Genomic DNA, 18,233 nt, shown 5'->3' on the forward strand with positions numbered 1-18,233 from the left:
CGACATGCAAATTCCCGGTGTCGTGCTGCCTGCAACCACCACCGGGTCTCAGCAGGTCTTACCCCGTACAGAGGACAACACGAGGGATTAGCAGGTTGCCACAGTAACACCCCAAGCAACTTGGAGACACGCTGGACTTGAATCCCAGGAGTTGGTTTGGTCAGAGAGGTGAAATCTTAAATGCCTACCAGGATGGCGAAGCAAGACCACTGATCACCGTTCTAACTGCCGGTCGTTTTTTGTTTTAATTGTAGAAGCAAACTCCTCAAAAGCTACCATGCCATCAAAACCAACCGAGGCAACTGTGACCCACAGACATCGACACTTTAAGGACTGCCGCCAAGTTCTGAGACTGTCCACAGGTCTCACACGGAGGTGCATCTGTCCATCCGGACCGAGCTGCTGATGGGCATCCAGTCTCCGCGCCCTCCAAAGGTCACAGCCAGAGAAAGAAACTCAGGTGTACTTACGCAGGGCGTGCCACTCATCCTGGCGGATGGTCTTCGTGATGTTGAAGGTGAGGTTCCTGGGGATGGTGGCTGAGGAGTAGTGGTATTTGATGTACGTGCATCGCTCAATTTCTCCTGGCAGAGAGAGACAGGAGACCAAATGTTAATGAGGCAGCAACCAGGTCTGGGGCAGTCTCCAGGATCCACTTTTCTGTCCAAGGGACTTGTTTCATATTGGGCCTGGTGACACCTACATTTTACATGTACAAGGTAATAACCTTGACTCCAAATGAGCAAGAGAGTAGGACGAAATCAAACGCCATGGATTTAGACAGAAAAATACACCTCTGGCGTCATTCAGAGGTGGGAAGAGTCAATGTTTAGGCTGATAGCAGCTTGTTAAGAAAGTAGTAGCCATGTGTGTTTAACCTTAAGAAAATCAACTTTTGTATCAAGGGAGTAAGTCTGGCATCTAAAGACGTTTAGAGTTTGCACCCACAGACCAGGGAAGAGCAGGCCTCGGCCTTAATCACATAGTACGTGCTGTCTTGTGGAATGCTGAGCTAGAGGGGGCCTCTTGCCTTTTCTCTATCCCCTGCCCCCCCCCCAGCCTCACCTCTGAACACAAAGCGCTCAAATCCATCTGTATCTCCTTGAGCCAGTCTCCTCTCAGATTTCTTGGACAAAATTGAAGCCCCCTGACATACTCAACACCTGGTCCAATAGGACTTTTACTGAGAAGTTGTTATCAATCAATGCATGCTTTGCTAGTCAGATTGTCAAAATAGCCCCACATCTTAGAGCAGAGGCCCTCCAAGTGTGGCCCTGGGATCACAGCATCAGCATCCTCTGGGAACTTGCAAGAAATGTCATTTCCCAGGCCTGACCCCAGACCTGCTAAATCAAGAACCCGGAGGTAGAGCCTGCAATCTGAATTTTAATAGGCCCTCCAGGTGATTTCAGTTGCACACTTTAGTTTGAGAACCGACACCTTCGAGAATCTAACAGAATTGCCAAAGCATGAATTTATAAATCCGCCATGTTTGCAAATTCCAAAAGGAAGGCATGATTAGGAGTCCTTGGCCTCCTGCAGACACTTCCATCGACACTTGCTCATCTGGGGGATGCTAAAACTCAGTGTCAGCGCGTTGTGAACAATCAGGAAAGGTGTCATTTTTAAAGGTTAGGGGTTTTAAAATTTGGTTTTGCACCTGAATGGATTTTGATGGTAATCCATTTTGCACCCCACTGATTTTCAATTTATAAGTGGTGGCACCTGTTTCAATTGTCTGATCCCTGGCTCACTGTCAGCGGGGAACCTGGCAATTGGTGGAGTGCAGTAATTTAGACAGCGCCTTATTGTAAATCATATCTGGACAACCGCCCACTGCCCATTATTGGCAGACATTCCTCCAGTGGGACAGACGCTGTCCAAAGGGGCAAAGTTTGAGGAAAGCGTTACGCACTATTTTTCTTTTAATTTCTCAACTCCTCCGCCTTTTTCCCCTTAGCCTACAAACATCCTGAGTCTCTCACATGCCATACCATCCCCCAGACCACATCCCCCCACACCTCTGTCTTCCTTCTTCCCTAAGTTGCTAATACTTCTAGAAAATGTAGTCTGCCAGACAGTCTCGCTTCTTCAACCCACATTCATACCTCGTTTCCGTAACAATTTCCATTAATAGCATCACCTCCCAGCCAGTCCACATCACAAGTCCCACAGGCGTCCCCAAGGCTTTCCCAGCTCTAGTGGTGCCACTCCCCCCTTGACATCCAACTGGTCACCAAATTTTGTCAGTTCTGTCTCAGAAATGTCCCTGGAATCCAGCCTGCCCTCTCTGTCCCCACTCCCTCTATCATAGTTGCACAAAAACAATGACTGATCCCAACAAACAGCCACATTTACTGAGGACTTAACTAGGTAGGAGAGACTTGCCAAGTGCCTTGTAGACCAGTGGTTTCCAACTCTACTCACACCCTGGCGCAGGTGGAAGAGATGTGTGCAAGGCAGCCGGGACGAGCAGATGGGCTGCTGCGTCCGGTCCAGCCTCGGGGAGGGGTGAAGGAGCCACACCTTCAGCCACCGGTAACCTATTCGCGGTAACCTATTCGTGGCTTCTGTACTTGTCCCACCAGCGGGACGCTCTGTTATGAACACTGCCCTACTAATCCTTTCTCTAACCCAGTTAAGCAGAAGTTCTGATGCTCATCACCCCTATTTTACGAATAAGAAAATGGAGGCTCAAGAAGATGAAGTGACTTGCCCAAGGGAGTACCAGTGCCAGGAATAGAACTCAGGATCGTCTGATGGGAGTCTCCCCAGCCAGGCCGCCCCCACACCACTGCTCGGACTGCGCTCCAGAAAATGCAGTCTCTTTCACACACGGGATAAACCCAACACTCCCGGCGGAAAGTCCCAGCCCCCATTGGGCCCCAGCCACTACACACCCTAGGCTCCAGCCAGGCGCCCCCCTCGCCTCCACCCTGCCCTGATAATGCCCTATCCGCTCACGGCTCTGTCCCTCCTCTCCTCCCTGCCTTTCTTTCACCTGGTACACCTCCAGCTCCTCGGCAAAGCCTTCCTGCATCTAGGACGGCACACAGCAGTAGGCATTCAACGTCCCCTCCTTCTCCCTCCCTATGCTCTTTGTCCTGCTGCAACCAGCACACCAATGGGCTGTGATTTATCTATTTACACACCTCACTCCCCCACTGGATGATGAGTTTCTCAAGGGCAGGGACTTGTCTTACTCATTCATCTTTATCTCCCTGGCCACCAGCACAGGGCGGGCACCAAGAACACGTGCTTTGAAGAAAGCAATGAATAATATAAGGCGCCCTTTATAAGACCACAGTGGGCAAGGAATCCAACTGCTTCTATTATATGCAATGAATTAAAATAACTGAGGCAAATTAGAATGTCATGAATAAAAGGAGGTGATTGTTGCAGAACTCTGGGATTCTACAGCAAACACCTCTTCCCTGTCTGGACAACGTAAGGAGAGGCTTGTCGATCACATATGAACATGGAATAGCCTCTCACTGCACTTTGTAAATGTAATCCGAGGGACAACTAGGTCAATGGTTTTGGGGTGGAATAAAGAGGAAAAGAAAGAAGAGAGGGAGGCGTAGGGGAGAAAGGGTTTTTACATGAATATCATCAGCAACTACCTGGGACATATACAGTTGAGCAGGCTGTGCACTGCATAAGGGCACCTCCCGAGGGTGCCTAGGTGCTGAAGTCCAGCTGCTGCGCTGCTTGCCCAGACATGCACCCTGGTGGGGTATGCGGGGGATGTCCCTGTCAGAGAGGCTGCCTTTGTCTAATTTGCACAAAGATGTCATGCAAACTAGCAGCCACCCTACATTCCATGATTTCAAGATCAAACAAAATCCTCCCTGGACCCAGCTTGGGAGACACAAGACAGGATCCCACTGGTAAGAGCTAGATTGGTGCCTATCACTCATGTCTGAGAAAAGTACCTGATTTCCTGGCTAAGACCAGCTTCTCTCAGCCTCAAAACATACTCAACAAGTGGCCACAGGTTCCAGGCTACCTGAGCCTCCCTCACCCCCAGCCCACCCAGCCAGTGAGGGAAGAGGCCACCTGACACTCGACAAGAGCAAGGAGCTGACGGACAGGCACCGCGGGCAGCGGGCCGGGAAGCCCGGCTGGAGAACTTCCCAGCAGCCCCACTGGAGGCCCTCACTATTTGCTTTGCCTCAAGGATGCAAGCATACTGCCTATGACAGCAATTAAATGTGAAGAAAGACTCAAATATTGCCTAAGAAGAAAGGCAAAATATTTACCCATGTGTCTGCAGGTCCTGTCAGTGTGCTGGGCTTTTGTCAGTTCAGGCGCCATCTGGGCACCAAATTCGTGTGCCCAGAATGTGGGCTTCCCAATACAAACAGATTCGCCTGCAAAGAACGGGTTAGAGGGGCGACCCGGAAGGCAACGGAGAAGCCCATGACCTTCCCCACCTCCTGCATTCCAGCCCAGAGACATGAGCTTCCCGCTCCGGAAGCCTCAGCTGGGGGACCAGAAAACTGGTCAGCGAGGCAGCAGGGGTGGCCCCTCCTGTGGGCCCCTTGGGACTTTATACCTTCAGCCATGCTCTGCCCTCTGAGCTGAGGACCCTCCTATCTGCGTGTCAGGGTCCCAGGGAGACAGGATACCCAAACGGGTAACCGAGGAGTTTCCAAAAGGGACAACTCACAAAGCTGAGCACAGAGTGTAAAGAGACCAGCCAAGGGTGGTGCAGGGCCCTGGGGCTGGCAACACAAGGATGTGGTGTAACACCGAGACCCGGAAAGGCGGAGGGGGGAGCCTCACCGGAACCTGGAGAGGTGGTGCAGGCTTCGGCAGGGGGTCACAGCCAACCTGTGTGAGGGGCAGGGAATAAGCACCCAACCTCTCACTCCTCCTACCCTCATTCCCTGCCGGTTTCCCCCCCGTTTCCTGAACCCACCTGGCGCAGGGGGGCAGCCTCTGAGCACAGAGCAGGTGAAGGTGGGGACTGGACCCAAGGGGCAAACACAAGCATCCAGCTCACGCTCCCCTTCTTTCTCTTTCCTTTCACATCTCCCCGGCCCTCCCCCCTTCTAAAACCTCACTCCAGCTTCCCTTAGTCTGCTGCTAGCACCTTCCTCCTCTCCTCCACCGCCACCTCTCGAGGTCTTCAGTGGCGAAGGGAGACCCAGGAACAAGGAACAGGGGGAGATGGTTCCTATCCTTTTTCTGCCTTTCAAATCCTTTAAGACCCAAGGCATGAGTGTAATAATTCATGCTAAATACTAATGTACTTCCCGCACATAGTAAGTGCTCAATAAATACCAGTTATTATGAATTGCTGCCCTAAGACTACTTACTCTAAGGGGGCAAGACCACAGGAAATCAGAAATAGTATCAGCAACCAATGTTTATATCACACTATACACACACAGAGGCAGGGGGGTGGGGAGAGGGAGAGAGAGAAATTTCACATGCAATACCCCTAGGAGGCTGGTAGCACAAGAGCCCTGATGTACACTGGGCATATGAGGCAACAGACTGGAGGGGGCAGCAGAGACAGTGTACACAATGAACTCTGGATTCTCGTCATGCTCTACAATGGTACCAGCAGGCGATATTCCTTTCACGCGCATCTGCTATCAGCAAGACCTGGTTTCCTAAGTAGCTGTAGAAGGAGTCTATTACTCCACAGTTATGTATATTAAGTGGAAACCTTCTTAGGCAGGGTGATTTCAGAGGCAGTGCTAGGACCCATCCCCACACCATCTAAACTTATCTTCCCTAAACAGGTGCCACAGTACTTATATTCATGCATTAGAGAATCATTCCTTTGGGTCAGACACTGTTCTCTTAGGTACCTATTTTTAAAGCTCTTTTAAAGTAAGTCCAAAGAGGGTAGTTCTGAGTCACTAGTGCCTAGGTGTGGATGAGATTCTGAAATCCCCTTCCTCCTGAGGGACCCTCTGCAGCAGAGGGACCCTAGAGAAAAGAGGCTGAGAACGGCGTGAGGACCCCAGCAGCTCATGAGGGAGGGGGGAGGGTGTGCTGTAAAGGCAACCCTGCAACTTCACGAGCATATCTGGTGCTGATCAGCGTGGGCCTGAGAAAGAACCAGAACATGGGACCCCCTCCCCAGCTCTCACTTTAAAAGTGGAGTGATGCCGGCTGGGTATGCGATGGTCAAACGTATTTAGGAAAAACTGGGTTCAACAATGTTTAAAAGGTTTACTTACTGCAGGACTTTAAGAGTTCTTAATGTACACCGTAACTCCCCTAAAGGGGACAGGTATGGCGTGCAGACTTCCCCAGACTCCTTTGACCCCAAATCCTTTCTTATTCAAAGAGCAGTTTCTATCGCTCAACTGTGAGCTCCTCAAACCCAGAAACCAGGTCTCTTGTTTGCATTTCTACCCCCAGGGCCAGGCAGGCAATACCTATCTGGATGAGTGGGGAATAGACACCAGGGTCTGTCCTTTGATCATACAAGGTAAAGGAAGTAGTTGGCCCCAAGTATGTGCTGGCCTCCTCTCCGTAGCCATATCGGGGAGCCGCCAGCAACGCAGCACCAGGCTCAGATGCCCGTCCGGGAGCCATGTTTGCACGACGCCCTGAAGTCAGTCTGGGACCTTTGTGGGCAGGACTAGAGCCATGGCTCTCGGTGCTCTTGGCCCACCTCGGACTCCGGCCGCAGCTGCAGTGAGTGCTCCCGGGCATGCTGACGGCACCCACGTCAGGTCCCTGGCAAGTCTCCCGCCTCACTGCAACCCACAGGTCACTTGGCCCTCAATGGGCAGCCCACAAGGGTGCAGGAGAGTCAATACTCACAAGAGAGACCCTCAACCCAGGGCGTGAGAGACAGAGAGCAAGCTCCCCACCCACTGGAGGATGGCCACCAGGTGCCCTCTGCACAGTGACCCTGGGATCCAAAGTGACGCTCACAGCAGGAACCAGCTCAGCACCGAGCCATCCATTGGCTTCTCCATCTTCCCGGGAACTCCCCCAAAGTCCCTGTCTCGGGCTCTGCTTTGGGGGACCAAACGCTGAAGAACCACCACCTAGGGGGGAGTAGTGCAAATGGTTTATATGTTTGAAAAGTGTGAACGGTAAGAAGTAAAAAAGTTGGTGCAACTTGATCCCGAGGTTACTGTGAAGGGTCCCATCAGCACCCAGGGCTGAGGCAGGTTCCGCTCCTTCTCAGCTTCCCTTGTTCCTCATGTTCTTTTCTTCTTGATGTTCGAGCATCCTAAAGACACAGGGATGGATGACTGGACCACTTCTGAGAGTCCCCGTGTTTCCTTCATTCCAGAGCTCCTTCTTTAAAAAAATTACATCGATTCAATGCGTTCCATACGCCGGACACTCGTTTTATCCCACGTCATCCTCGCAACAGCCTTGTGAGGTAAGTATTACAGTAATATCCCCCTTTGACTGAAGGAAGAGAGAGTTTAGACAGGTGAAGGCCTTCTCTGGAGCCACTCAGCCAGCAGGGAGAACAGCCAGTGTCTGGGTGTCAGCGCAGCGGTTTCAGACACCACAGCTGTAATGATTCACTGCCTGGTTGGAGATTCACTGGGAACAAGGATTATTTTGCAGCCACAGTGCGTTGTATGTGGAGGAACGTGATACATCCACTGATGAAGAAGAAAGGGAGGAAGGCACATCACCCATGTGTTGTCTGCTGCTCGTCCTTCCTCGGTGCCAACAGTGAGAGTGGCCAGGGCACAGGGGTCGGTCCCGCGGACCGGCCCTGGCCTCAGCCTGCTACAGAGTGAGCCCTTACGGTCTCACTTTGACATCTGTCTCGCCCACCGGGCTGGCGGTTCTTAACTACTGTTCTAGCCCGAGGCCTAATAAATGGAAAGACTAAGTCAAAGGTAGAAAGAACACACTGGAAAAAATTGAAAGCCAACCTTTTAAAAAAAAAAAAAAAAGATGAAACCGGTTGAAGCTTTAAATCTTGGACTTCATCCCCTCCTTAAAGGGCATTTTCTCAAAAAACAAAAAAAAAAGTTAAAATTACACCTTAGAAGGGAGAGGAAGTAGAGAGAGTCTCCTTTGGCAAATGAGGGAAGCCATTATCAGATTAGCATTATCAATGCTGGATTCTTTAGCCAGCCACAAGAGTGGGGACGGAGGTTAGGGGGTTAAAGGTTTGAGATCAGAAGCAAAACCATGTCCCCGATGAAAGGGGAGGGAAGCAAACCAGGGATGTCCCAGGGGTTCAAGGAGGGCAGACGGGACTAGGGTTCCCACACCCATCACGACCAGGTCCCCAAGCCCAGCAGGAAGGGGAGGAGGGTGGCGAGGGCAGCTATGTTTACAAGTGCTCCCGGACCTCAGACAGGTCTTCGCAGAAGCTTATTGCGAGAAACCTCCCCAGCCCGCCCCCCATCTCCTCTTCAGCGTGTCCTGCTCCTTCCAGATGTTCTGAGCCGAAGGATTTGCAAGGCTTATCGCTGCTGCCGACCTGGCGAGAAGGAATGTTTTATTTTCTTCATACTGAGGAAAAGTGTTACCTACGTTTCATTTTTAATGCTTCCAAACGCATTCCATTTGGTGTGCATTGTTTTTTGTGTTTGTGGTATCGGCGTGGCCTTTTAATGTTGTTTTGTATGCAACGCACAGACAGACGCCTAAATATTTAATTCCTTTCCATTCAATGTTTCATAAACGCTTGTTAGGAGCCGTGTTCAGGGGGCCCTCCTGACTCGCACACAGGGGTTGCATTCTTAAAAACCCTGCTCCCAAATGCCAGCCCTCCACCCACCCAACCCCATTTCTGACCCCTCACCCTCTCCTCCAACACTTCTGCTGGCTACTATTATAACACAGTTATTTGTATATTAATCATCTCTTTCTCTCTGTGGTAAATGCTCTGGGATAGGGGAGCTTGTGGTTTTCACCTTTGTACTCCTGACGGCCAAGACGGTGCTTTGAGTATGGTACAAATGACGCTTGACCAACATGGGTTTGAACTGCACGGGTCCACTTATTCACAGATTTTTTCATTTGTAAAGACTACAGTACTATACGATCCACGGTTGGTTGAATCGATGATACAGCGGAACCGCGTATAGGATACCCTGACTATAAGTTACACTCAGATTTTTGACTGCACAGAGGGGCCACGCCTAACCCCTTCATTGTTCAAGGGTCAACAGTAACTCCTTTTAACAATCGTTTATGTTCAATGAATGCTTTCTATGTGTTAAGTACTGTACGAAGGACTTTACTACACATTATCTCATTTAATCCTAAAAGTTAGGCTCTGTTACTATCCCCATTTCACAGATGAGGACATAGAGACTTAGAGAGGTCTCCTGCCCAAGAACGCAGAGCTATTACTCGGCACAGGTGGGATGTAAACCCACCTACCCCGCTCCCTAGCACCGCACTATACCCACTTGTGAAGAGAAACTGGGAAAAATCAAGCTCTTCAGAAAAAGAGAGTCCCTCCAAGGTTTTCTATCGGAAACAAGGCAAAACTTTTCCATGTGCAGGCATTTCCAGCTTCTACAGACTTTGCTACTCTTATCAGAGCAGGACAGAATGTTTGCTTCCAGAGCTCCCCTAATGAGCTGGCCAGAAGACAGCTCCTAGTCGTGGTGGAAGAGGGCTGAGAACGTGTCTACCAGCCCCACACTCGGCCACAGCCCTGTCCCCGCTCCCAGGACTCGCCACTCATCAGCAGGGGCCTTGGGCCAGTTACTCAGCCTCTCAGAACCTCATTTCTTCAGCTGCAAAATGCAGATAATGATAGCACCCACCTCTTAAGATTGACGAGGAATAAACGAGACAACTTATGTAAAACCTGCTCCAGAGTAAGCATTCAAGAAATGTTCATTTATCAGTTCTATCTCTGGGACACACACCCGCTCCCATATAACAGCCCATAAATATGTAAAGACAGCTCTCACACCCCTCCCACCCAAGGCTCCTCTTCTTCCAGCTGACAACGTCCAGGTTCTGCACCCACAGTCTCAGAACCCAGCACCATATACTGGTCATCCCCAAGGTTCAGCCACATGTCAAAATCTCTCCCAGTGCAACACCGACCACGGTCGTTCCCTGAGGATGCAAAACCTATGCCTCCCCTGGTCTGGAGCCGTAACTCTATCAGCGCAGCCTGGTGCCCTGGGAGCTCTGCGGGCAGCCACGTCACAGGGCTGGTCACACGCAGGGGACGACGCACAGGTGCTTTCCTCCAGGGAAGCTACGTAGCCACCATGGGCTTGGGCAGTTACCTTTCCTCATTTGGGGCTGTTTTTTGCAGTTTGATCTGTTACCTCCTGTGGGATCTCCTATTTGTTCCAGGCCCCTGAAGAAACGTCTGGATGGTGATCCTGTCCTTCCACGAATTAGTCATCGGTCCACACACTCCATCCACGGGCCACCCCCACCCTCATCCAAGTCATCACTAAAATCCCCCGACGGGGCAGTGTTGAGGGCAGAACTCTGCACACACACACACACACATACACACACACACACGCACACATTTCCTTGCGATCAGAAATCAAACCATTAAGAGAGAGCTTTTTGGGTGGGACCGTCCAGCCTGCTGTGAATTCCCATTCCCGATCCACCTCCCCAGGCCCACGTCCGCATCTTGTGTACCTGGATGTCATGAAAGACCCTGTCTGCACCGTTCACCCCATCTACCGGTCTAGGAACTGCATCCACAGAGGGGATGAGGTCAGCTCAGCACCACAGCTTCCTTGCTGAGCACCCCACCACCCGCCTCTGTTTCCTAAGCCCTTTCCCTCCAGCCCAGCTGCCTGTCTGCGTCCACGGAATCCCCAGAGTCTCCTTTATTGAAAATCTGGACATGGCACACCTACTCCCAGGCTCACAGCACCCTGGACACCACAGCTTCCTCTGACCGTCCGGTCTCCCTTCACAAACGGGGTGACCTCACTGGAGAAACGACCTCCCACGCTCCCTGCCATCCTTCTGCATCATCTGGAGGCCAACACAGCAATCAAGGAATAGAAATGAGGCCTCTCTGCTGAGTGACCACCACGCATGTCCACGTCCCCCCGTCGCCCCTCGGAGCACGGTCCCCACACCTCTGGCTCCGGCTCCACCCTCACCCCCGCCCCAGGCTCTTCTCATCACCTTATCAGGTGACTCCTTGACTCACCTCTGTAGCATCTGACATTTCACAGTCTTCGGTGCTAAAGGTCGCCTCATCTTTTGTGGGATCTACAACCTTTTTATGCTCACTTCCTTGTTCCCGGATTTTGAACGTCTTTTCCCCTTTCTGAGTCTTAAAAATGTCTTGTTTAAAACATGGAAAAGTGTCATTACATAGTAACTTCCTCACAAAAGGAAAATAAAGAACGAGGTGTCACCGTGCTGGCCTCACACCACCCATCTTCCCTGCAAGGTTCTGGCCGCCTTTTTCCCCAACTTGCTCATGTATTTTCCAGCTTGAAACAGGCTGCTTGGGAAAGAATGAGAAGGTGAGGTATGGCTTTAAATTACCCCATCTGGGGTGTAGTAAATAATCTGCTCCCTTATTCCCATCACATCCCTAATGACCTTCCGGAAAGTTCAGGGCCCTGAGCTGCCACTGCCCTCCCCAAGGCCGCCGCCCACCCCAGAGCACCGACACCCCGTGCGCAAGTCTGGGGCTCCTCCGGGCACAGTTTCAGCTGGTGGAAGCATCATCCATCTCCAGGCCCTGACAGACAAACGAGGAGAGAAGGAGACCAAATCTGGTTTTTCACTGGAAAACAATGAGCTCATGCTTTCTCTCCAGAGACCCAGGAAGTAGAGACAGACCCGGAGATGGGGAGACAGTGATGTAGGCAGGCAGGAGTGATGAGGGATGGGCAGGAAAGAGGGAGGAGGCCAGCCTGGCACTTTTTTAATGTCACTTTTGATAGGAATCCCCAGCTCTCAGGCTGGAGGGAAACATCCATATTCTTTAAATTAAGGATCCAGCATGAGGCAATTGTCCTAAAGGGGAGGAACAGTGAGAAGACAAACCGAGCTGGAAATTCTTCATTCCTGCTCCTTCAGAGAAAAGTAAGATGATGGTTCCTGAGCTGCCAGCATTGCAGATGCCAGGGCAAGGATGGCTCCGAGGTGGGGTCCAGATCAGATCGTGGACACTGTTAGCTTTTCTGATGGAGGCTCTGCCACCCTCAGGTGTGCATCTCTATAAGACCAGGGCCAGGCATTCCCTATGGATGCACCAGATAAAAATCAGAGAATTCAGACAGCTGCCCAGGTATTTCCAAATAGCTGAATGTTTGTTTTCAGCTAGGGGGAAAAAAAAAAATCCAGCTTACTGAGTTTTCTACTTTTCATTTGAAAAAGGAGTTTTATAATGCTGATTTTCCTTTTTACCAGTTAATTTAAGGAGAGGGACAGAGAGACTGTGCGTGTGTGTGTGTGTGTGTGTGTGTGTGTGTGTGTGTGTGCGCGCGCGCGCGGGGCAGCATTAGGGAAGGTTGGGGCGTACTATATGAGAAACCAAACCCAGATGACTGTTCATTATTTTACTCTTAAACTTGTTGTGTGCCTTAGCTAAAAACTAAATGGAAACTAAAGATCACAGAATTAAAGTAGAAAATCCAAACAGATTAATTATGGTTTTCTTTATACCTCTACTCACAAAATTAATTATTTTCTTGTTTAAGTTAATTGACTTGGCTAGATTAAAGATGTTAATTAAAGTGTTAACTTAGCCTGACTCATTAGTTGAAATGAAATTCAAAACCAGAGTTGAAAATATGAATAGTGAATTATTCCGCCTTCCCCGCTGTGTCCAGCAGCACTACTGCGGTCAAGAGCCTGGGCACCGGAGCCAGCTTGCCTGGGGTCAAACCCCAGCTTTGAAACTCTCAGGGTGAGTGATCTTGGCCAAATAAATAAAGCCCTCTGTGCCTCCATGCCTTCACTTTAAAGGGACGTGATACAAATATCTACCCCCTTAGGGGTAGAGTGAGAATTCAGTGAATTAGTTTAGATAAAGCACTCAGCACCTGCACCTGGTAAGCTCTCCATAATTATTCCTGATACTATGTCATCACCATACAGGATGCAGATTTATGATGTGTGTCAGATGCATGCAGCAATCATGTATCTGACACGTTTGAGCAAAGGAAATGGATGTCCCACAAGACAGGTTCCTAGCACCCCTGTCTTTGCCTGCCTCACGCTTCCTCAGCTGTGGCTCTGGCATCACCCCCCAACTCCCAGGTCAGGGCCTTTCCCCCTAGGCTCCAACCCTGGCTACACCCTACCACACTGCTCCTGCCTCAAGGACTGAGACCCCCCCCCCAAATCCAGCCCCCTGGCGTAACACTGGTTACACCAGTGAGCTTCCAGAATACGTCTCCCTGCCTACCTGTAAGACCCTCACAGACACAACAGCAAAAGCATCGCTGCAACTACACAGCACCGAGGACGTTGACCACCCAAACCCAGGAGAGTGGCGATTTAGAAAAACCTGTGACCTGTGAAGAGGACCCTTCCTAGTTGGAAGGGTGTCCCCAAGCTCTCACCTGATGAATCACTCACTGGTCCACACCAAGATGGAATTTCTCTTTTTTTTTTTTTTTTTTTTTTTTAACTTTCTGGAAATGCTGCCCCACGTTCCACCTCCCAATCAAAATAGCAAAACCTAACAGAGTCGGATAACATCAAGGTTTGGTAAAGACGGGGGAGCGGGGTGGGGGAAGCATTCAGACACTATTGTTGAGAGTGTAAGTTGTCACAAACACTTGACAAAAATCAAGTAAACTGGAAACATACACACCCTATGGCTCCAAACCACACTCTTAGACAAAATCCTACACATGTGCACGAGGAGGAGAGAAGAGCAGGATGCTCTATAAAGCATTGCTTGCAAAAAACAGTGACGACCTAAAGGTCCATCAATCAGGAGAAAGAAAATAGAAGGTGGTTGTATTTACATGACAGGATATTATACAATACTTTAAATGAATGAACTGTACATATGAATAGAGACAGAGAGACCCCAAAATATAACGCAGAGTGAAAACAGAACTGTAGATTTATACCTACAGTATCTTTGCACTTTTCAGTATTTTAGATTTTTTCCTCCCACAAAATATAGTCTTGAGACCCAGTGAGAAAGAATAGTCACTTCTCGAGAAGAAATCCACTCAGTCACTTTGACAAAATCAAAGCCACATTATCCAAGTTTTAATGGTAGGAGAACCTCCAGGGGCTCTGGCTCACCTCCCACTGACCTTCTCCTGGTAGCTTCTAACCACCTGTGAGCCCCACCTCGCCTCCACTGCGTGCACAGGAGATGGATGCCCAGAGGGACAGATGACACAGAGACACAGGAAAGCACCAGGGAACAGAGGGCGTAGTGACTGCCACACGGTGCCGGGGGAGGGGCGGGGAGGGGAGGTCACAGCCGGCTGAGGACATCAGGGAAGGCTGATGGAGGGAGAAGGGAGAATCACGTTCTTCAGTTTGGGGGACATAGAGTATGGGGGAAAGGGTAGCCTGGGCCCAGCCCACGTCCGAGTCTGCAGCAAACTGAACAGCAAAGACTCCTCCTCAGCAAGAGCCTAGGGAGGGCCCGCAGGGGCTCGCGTTTGGGCTGGCGGCAGGGCACGGAGGGGAGAACTCAGGCAGGGGGCTGTCATGGTTGTCCAGACACCAGGGCCCGAGTACGGCTGGAGGTGTGGACAGGGAGGACGCTGTGGAGCCTTCTGGTCTACCTCCCTGGCTCCTTGGCTTTGACCTGCTCCTTGAAAGGGCAGGCACAGCACCATCCTCCCTGCTCCCTGGACCAACACTTCCACCGTAGCTGAGTCAAACGGCTGCCCAACTTTCAGATCACGGGGGCAAAGAGGTGGCGAGTGGGTGCCCTCTGGGACCCCAGGCATGCAGACTGAGTGAGCGCAGAGGTGCAAATCATCCTAATGGAGTAACCCGCTCCTTGAAAGGCTGCCCAACTCCTCCCTAAGGGCAGGGACCATTACACTCCCAGGTCCACCTTAGGCTCTGCATCCAGGACTTCACGGAAATCAGCAGCCAACACACAGAGGCAGAGCAAGGTAAGACGGACAGCTGTCTTAATCTAGCTTTGCAAGGACTCAGGGAGTCACTCCACTCACTGCAATAAAACAGAAGTGGTGCGGCCTCAGCCCGGCAAGGAGGCTTTCTGGAGGGGACCCAGGATGCGGAAAGCAGAGCCAAGAGCAGGAGCACCCCAAAGGCAGGGCTGGAGGTGGAGAAACACAGAGCAGACCCCACCAGCGGGGGCGGGGCGAAGGGGCGGGGCAGGAGTGGAATGGTTAAAGGAGCGCAGGGGCAGCTAGTATTGGAGGCACCTCCATTCACTAATACTTTTCCTGCTTACAGAAGATGGAAGACATTAAGATTCTTTTAAAGAAATGTAAACATCGACTAGATGCCACCGCCCGAGAGTCAGTACTCCAAATGTACACTGTGGAGACGTTGTCGGAATCAAGAAAGACTCTAACTAAGGAGCCTGGGGTTCGAGGGCAGGTATGCAGCCAGAAAAGCAAGTGCAGTCTGAACTACTGAGATAGACACTGAAGTAAACACCTGAAAGACAAAGACCACCACTCAGAGCCCCCATTCTCTCCTACCTCTGGCCCAAGTTGCAGCAGCCCCCAGCTGGCTCCGAGGATGTCTGTCCGGGTGCTTCCCCCTGCCGGGCCCAGCAGCTCCCGTCTCTCCCTGCCCCGTCGTGTGGTTCCCCCTCCACGCCCACCAGTCCTTCTCCGGCCTCTAGCGTCTCCCCTGATCTCAGCCCCTCCCCGCTCCCTCTCTCCACTCACTACTCGATGCTTCCCTTCCCCAGCATGTCCCCTCTGCCCCCCACCGCCCCTCCCCAGGCTTTGGGAGCCCCGACTCTAGCCCTGCTGCCTAGCTGGTGGGCAATGTGATGCGACAGAAGAAGTAGACCAGAATTCAGAAAATCTGAAGTCAACCCAAAACACATGGGAATCTACTATACACTATGTATCAGTCTGCTCAGGCTGTCACAGTGAAACACCACTGACTGGGTGGATTAAACTACAGTCATTTATTTTCTCACAATATGGAGACTAGAAGTCCAAGCTCAAGGTGCCAGGGTTGGTTTCTGATGAGACTACTCTTCCAGGGCTTACAGGTGGCTGCCTTCTGTGTCCTCACATGGCCTTTCCTCTGTGATACGAGGAGAAAGAGCAGGCTGGTGTCTCTTCCTCCAAGGACACTAGTCCTACCCAGTTAAGGGCCCCATCCATATGACCTCATTTAACCTAAGGGGCCCATGTCCAAATACAGTCACATTGGGGGTCAGGGCTTCAAGGTATGGATTTTTTGATGGGACACAATTCAGTCCTTAGCACAGTAACAGTGGCATCTTAATCAATAGGGTAAGATGGTTTATTCAATAAATTGTATTCAGAAAACTGGGTAACCTTCTGGGGAAAAAAACTGAAGGCATACTTTGCACCTTAGGCCAGGATAAATTTCAAATAGATCGAATACTCGTTTGGGAAAAAAGTTAAATCATAAAAGTACTAGAAGAAACCATGGGAAAAACTTTTGAAGCCTTAGAGAGAGGAAGCCTTTATGACTATGACACAAAATAAGAAAATACTGATAAATCTGACTACAAAAAAATACAAAATTTCCACATAGCAAAACCCACTGGAAACAATATCAAAAGACAAACTGAGGGAAACATTTGCAACTCACATCACAGACAAAGGACTGATTTCCCTCATACATAAAAAGCACCTACACATTGATAAGAAAAAGAACAACAATCCAATTTTAAAATATGAGCAAAATGAGCAAACGATACGAATAGACAGTTCATGAAAATACTATATATCAAACATATGAAAAGATGCTCAAGAACACTCAAAATAAGAGAATTACAAATTAAATCTACACCCTTTTCATTCTGGCAGAGGTGCCCTTTTCATTCTGGCAGAGGTCCAGAAGTTTGATGACACACCTCATGGTGAGGTATGGGGAAACAGATACTCTTAGGGGTTGCTGTTGGAATGTAAATTTTATAAATTTGTACAACCTCTCTGGAAGGCAATTCATCAATCTCTCTCCAAATTACAAAGATTCAATTTGACCCAGAAATTCCCCTTTTAGTAATTTATCTGACAGATGTCTCACAGGTGTGAAGTGACATATGTACAAGGTTATTCATTGCCCGTTTGCTTACAAGAGCAACCTAAATTTCCATCAATAGGAGACTAGTTAAATAAATTATGGTATATCCACACAATGGAAAGCAATACAACATTTTGAAAAAGACCAGACTGTTTAGAAACTGCTATGGAAAGCCTTACGAGATAAGTGAAAATAAGCAAGGTGCAGAACAGCGCATAATATATGCCACATTTATGTAAGGGGGGGAAGGAGATGATAGATATAGATGTAGTTATATAGGTACATACTGGCACATGCATAAAACAACTCTAGGAGGAAAATAGTGGTATTTCCTTCTACAGAAAGAATCGGGAGGTTGGGAAAATGAGAAGGAAAGAGACATTCCCCATTTTATATTTTTAAAACATTGAACCATGTCAATGTTTCACCTATACAAAAAAGTAAATGATGATGCTCAAAACAAAACAAGGTCAAGTTAAGACCGTAAAAAAGAAACTCCAGCTCTGCTCCGGATGGTTTTGAGCCAGTCACTTCCCCGCTCTGAACCACAGATTCTGATCTCTGCCCTCTGGCTTCCATATCACAGCTACACGGCACTCAGCATCCTTGGTGGTCCTTGACAGACGCCTTTTTGTTCTCGGCCCTCAGAGCCCTCCTCTCTCCACCGTCTGAGCCACCCCTCTCTTAACCTTAAGAGCAGCGCTGGCCCTTCGCAGAGAGACTTTAGACTGGCTGACACAGCCAGTGGGTGAGCTGGTGGCGTCCGGGGCCACGCTCAGACTGGGGCAAGGTCAGAACTGCCGTGTCACCACTCACTCCGCCCTCACCTGTTCACCAGGCCTGCCTGTCCTCCCATGACTAGGACCGACTGTGATGGCCACTCACATCACCAGTTCCTCCAGGCTGAAGGCTCCGCCTTCCGCTTGTCAGGAAGGACGGCTGCTCTCCTAGCCCTGGAGGAGCCTCAGGAGACTCCGCCGCTGGTTGCCGGTCTCCCGTGCAACAATCCAGCGGCACACAGCCCGACCCTAAGTTCCCGTTGCTCTGCCTGTCTGCCCGCCACGACGCCCCGCTGGCTGGGCTTCCTCCGCTCCTTGTGTTAGTGGCTGCCCCCCGGGTACCCC

At 50.2% G+C, this 18,233-nt stretch overlaps 1 protein-coding gene across 1 annotated transcript in view; it reads right to left on the reverse strand.

Moving 5' to 3' along the window:
- TMEM178B (transmembrane protein 178B) overlaps positions 1-18,233 on the reverse strand; it is a 354,285-nt gene that overhangs the window by 239,238 nt on the left and 96,814 nt on the right. Inside the window, exon 2 of the mRNA XM_036863703.1 lies at positions 471-584. Coding sequence (XP_036719598.1) covers positions 471-584 — 114 coding nt within the window. The remainder of the gene's footprint in view (positions 1-470; positions 585-18,233) is intronic.

The sequence above is a fragment of the Balaenoptera musculus genome, chromosome 9 (assembly GCF_009873245.2).
Source record: "Balaenoptera musculus isolate JJ_BM4_2016_0621 chromosome 9, mBalMus1.pri.v3, whole genome shotgun sequence".
In the NCBI taxonomy this organism is placed as follows: Eukaryota; Metazoa; Chordata; class Mammalia; order Artiodactyla; family Balaenopteridae; genus Balaenoptera; species Balaenoptera musculus.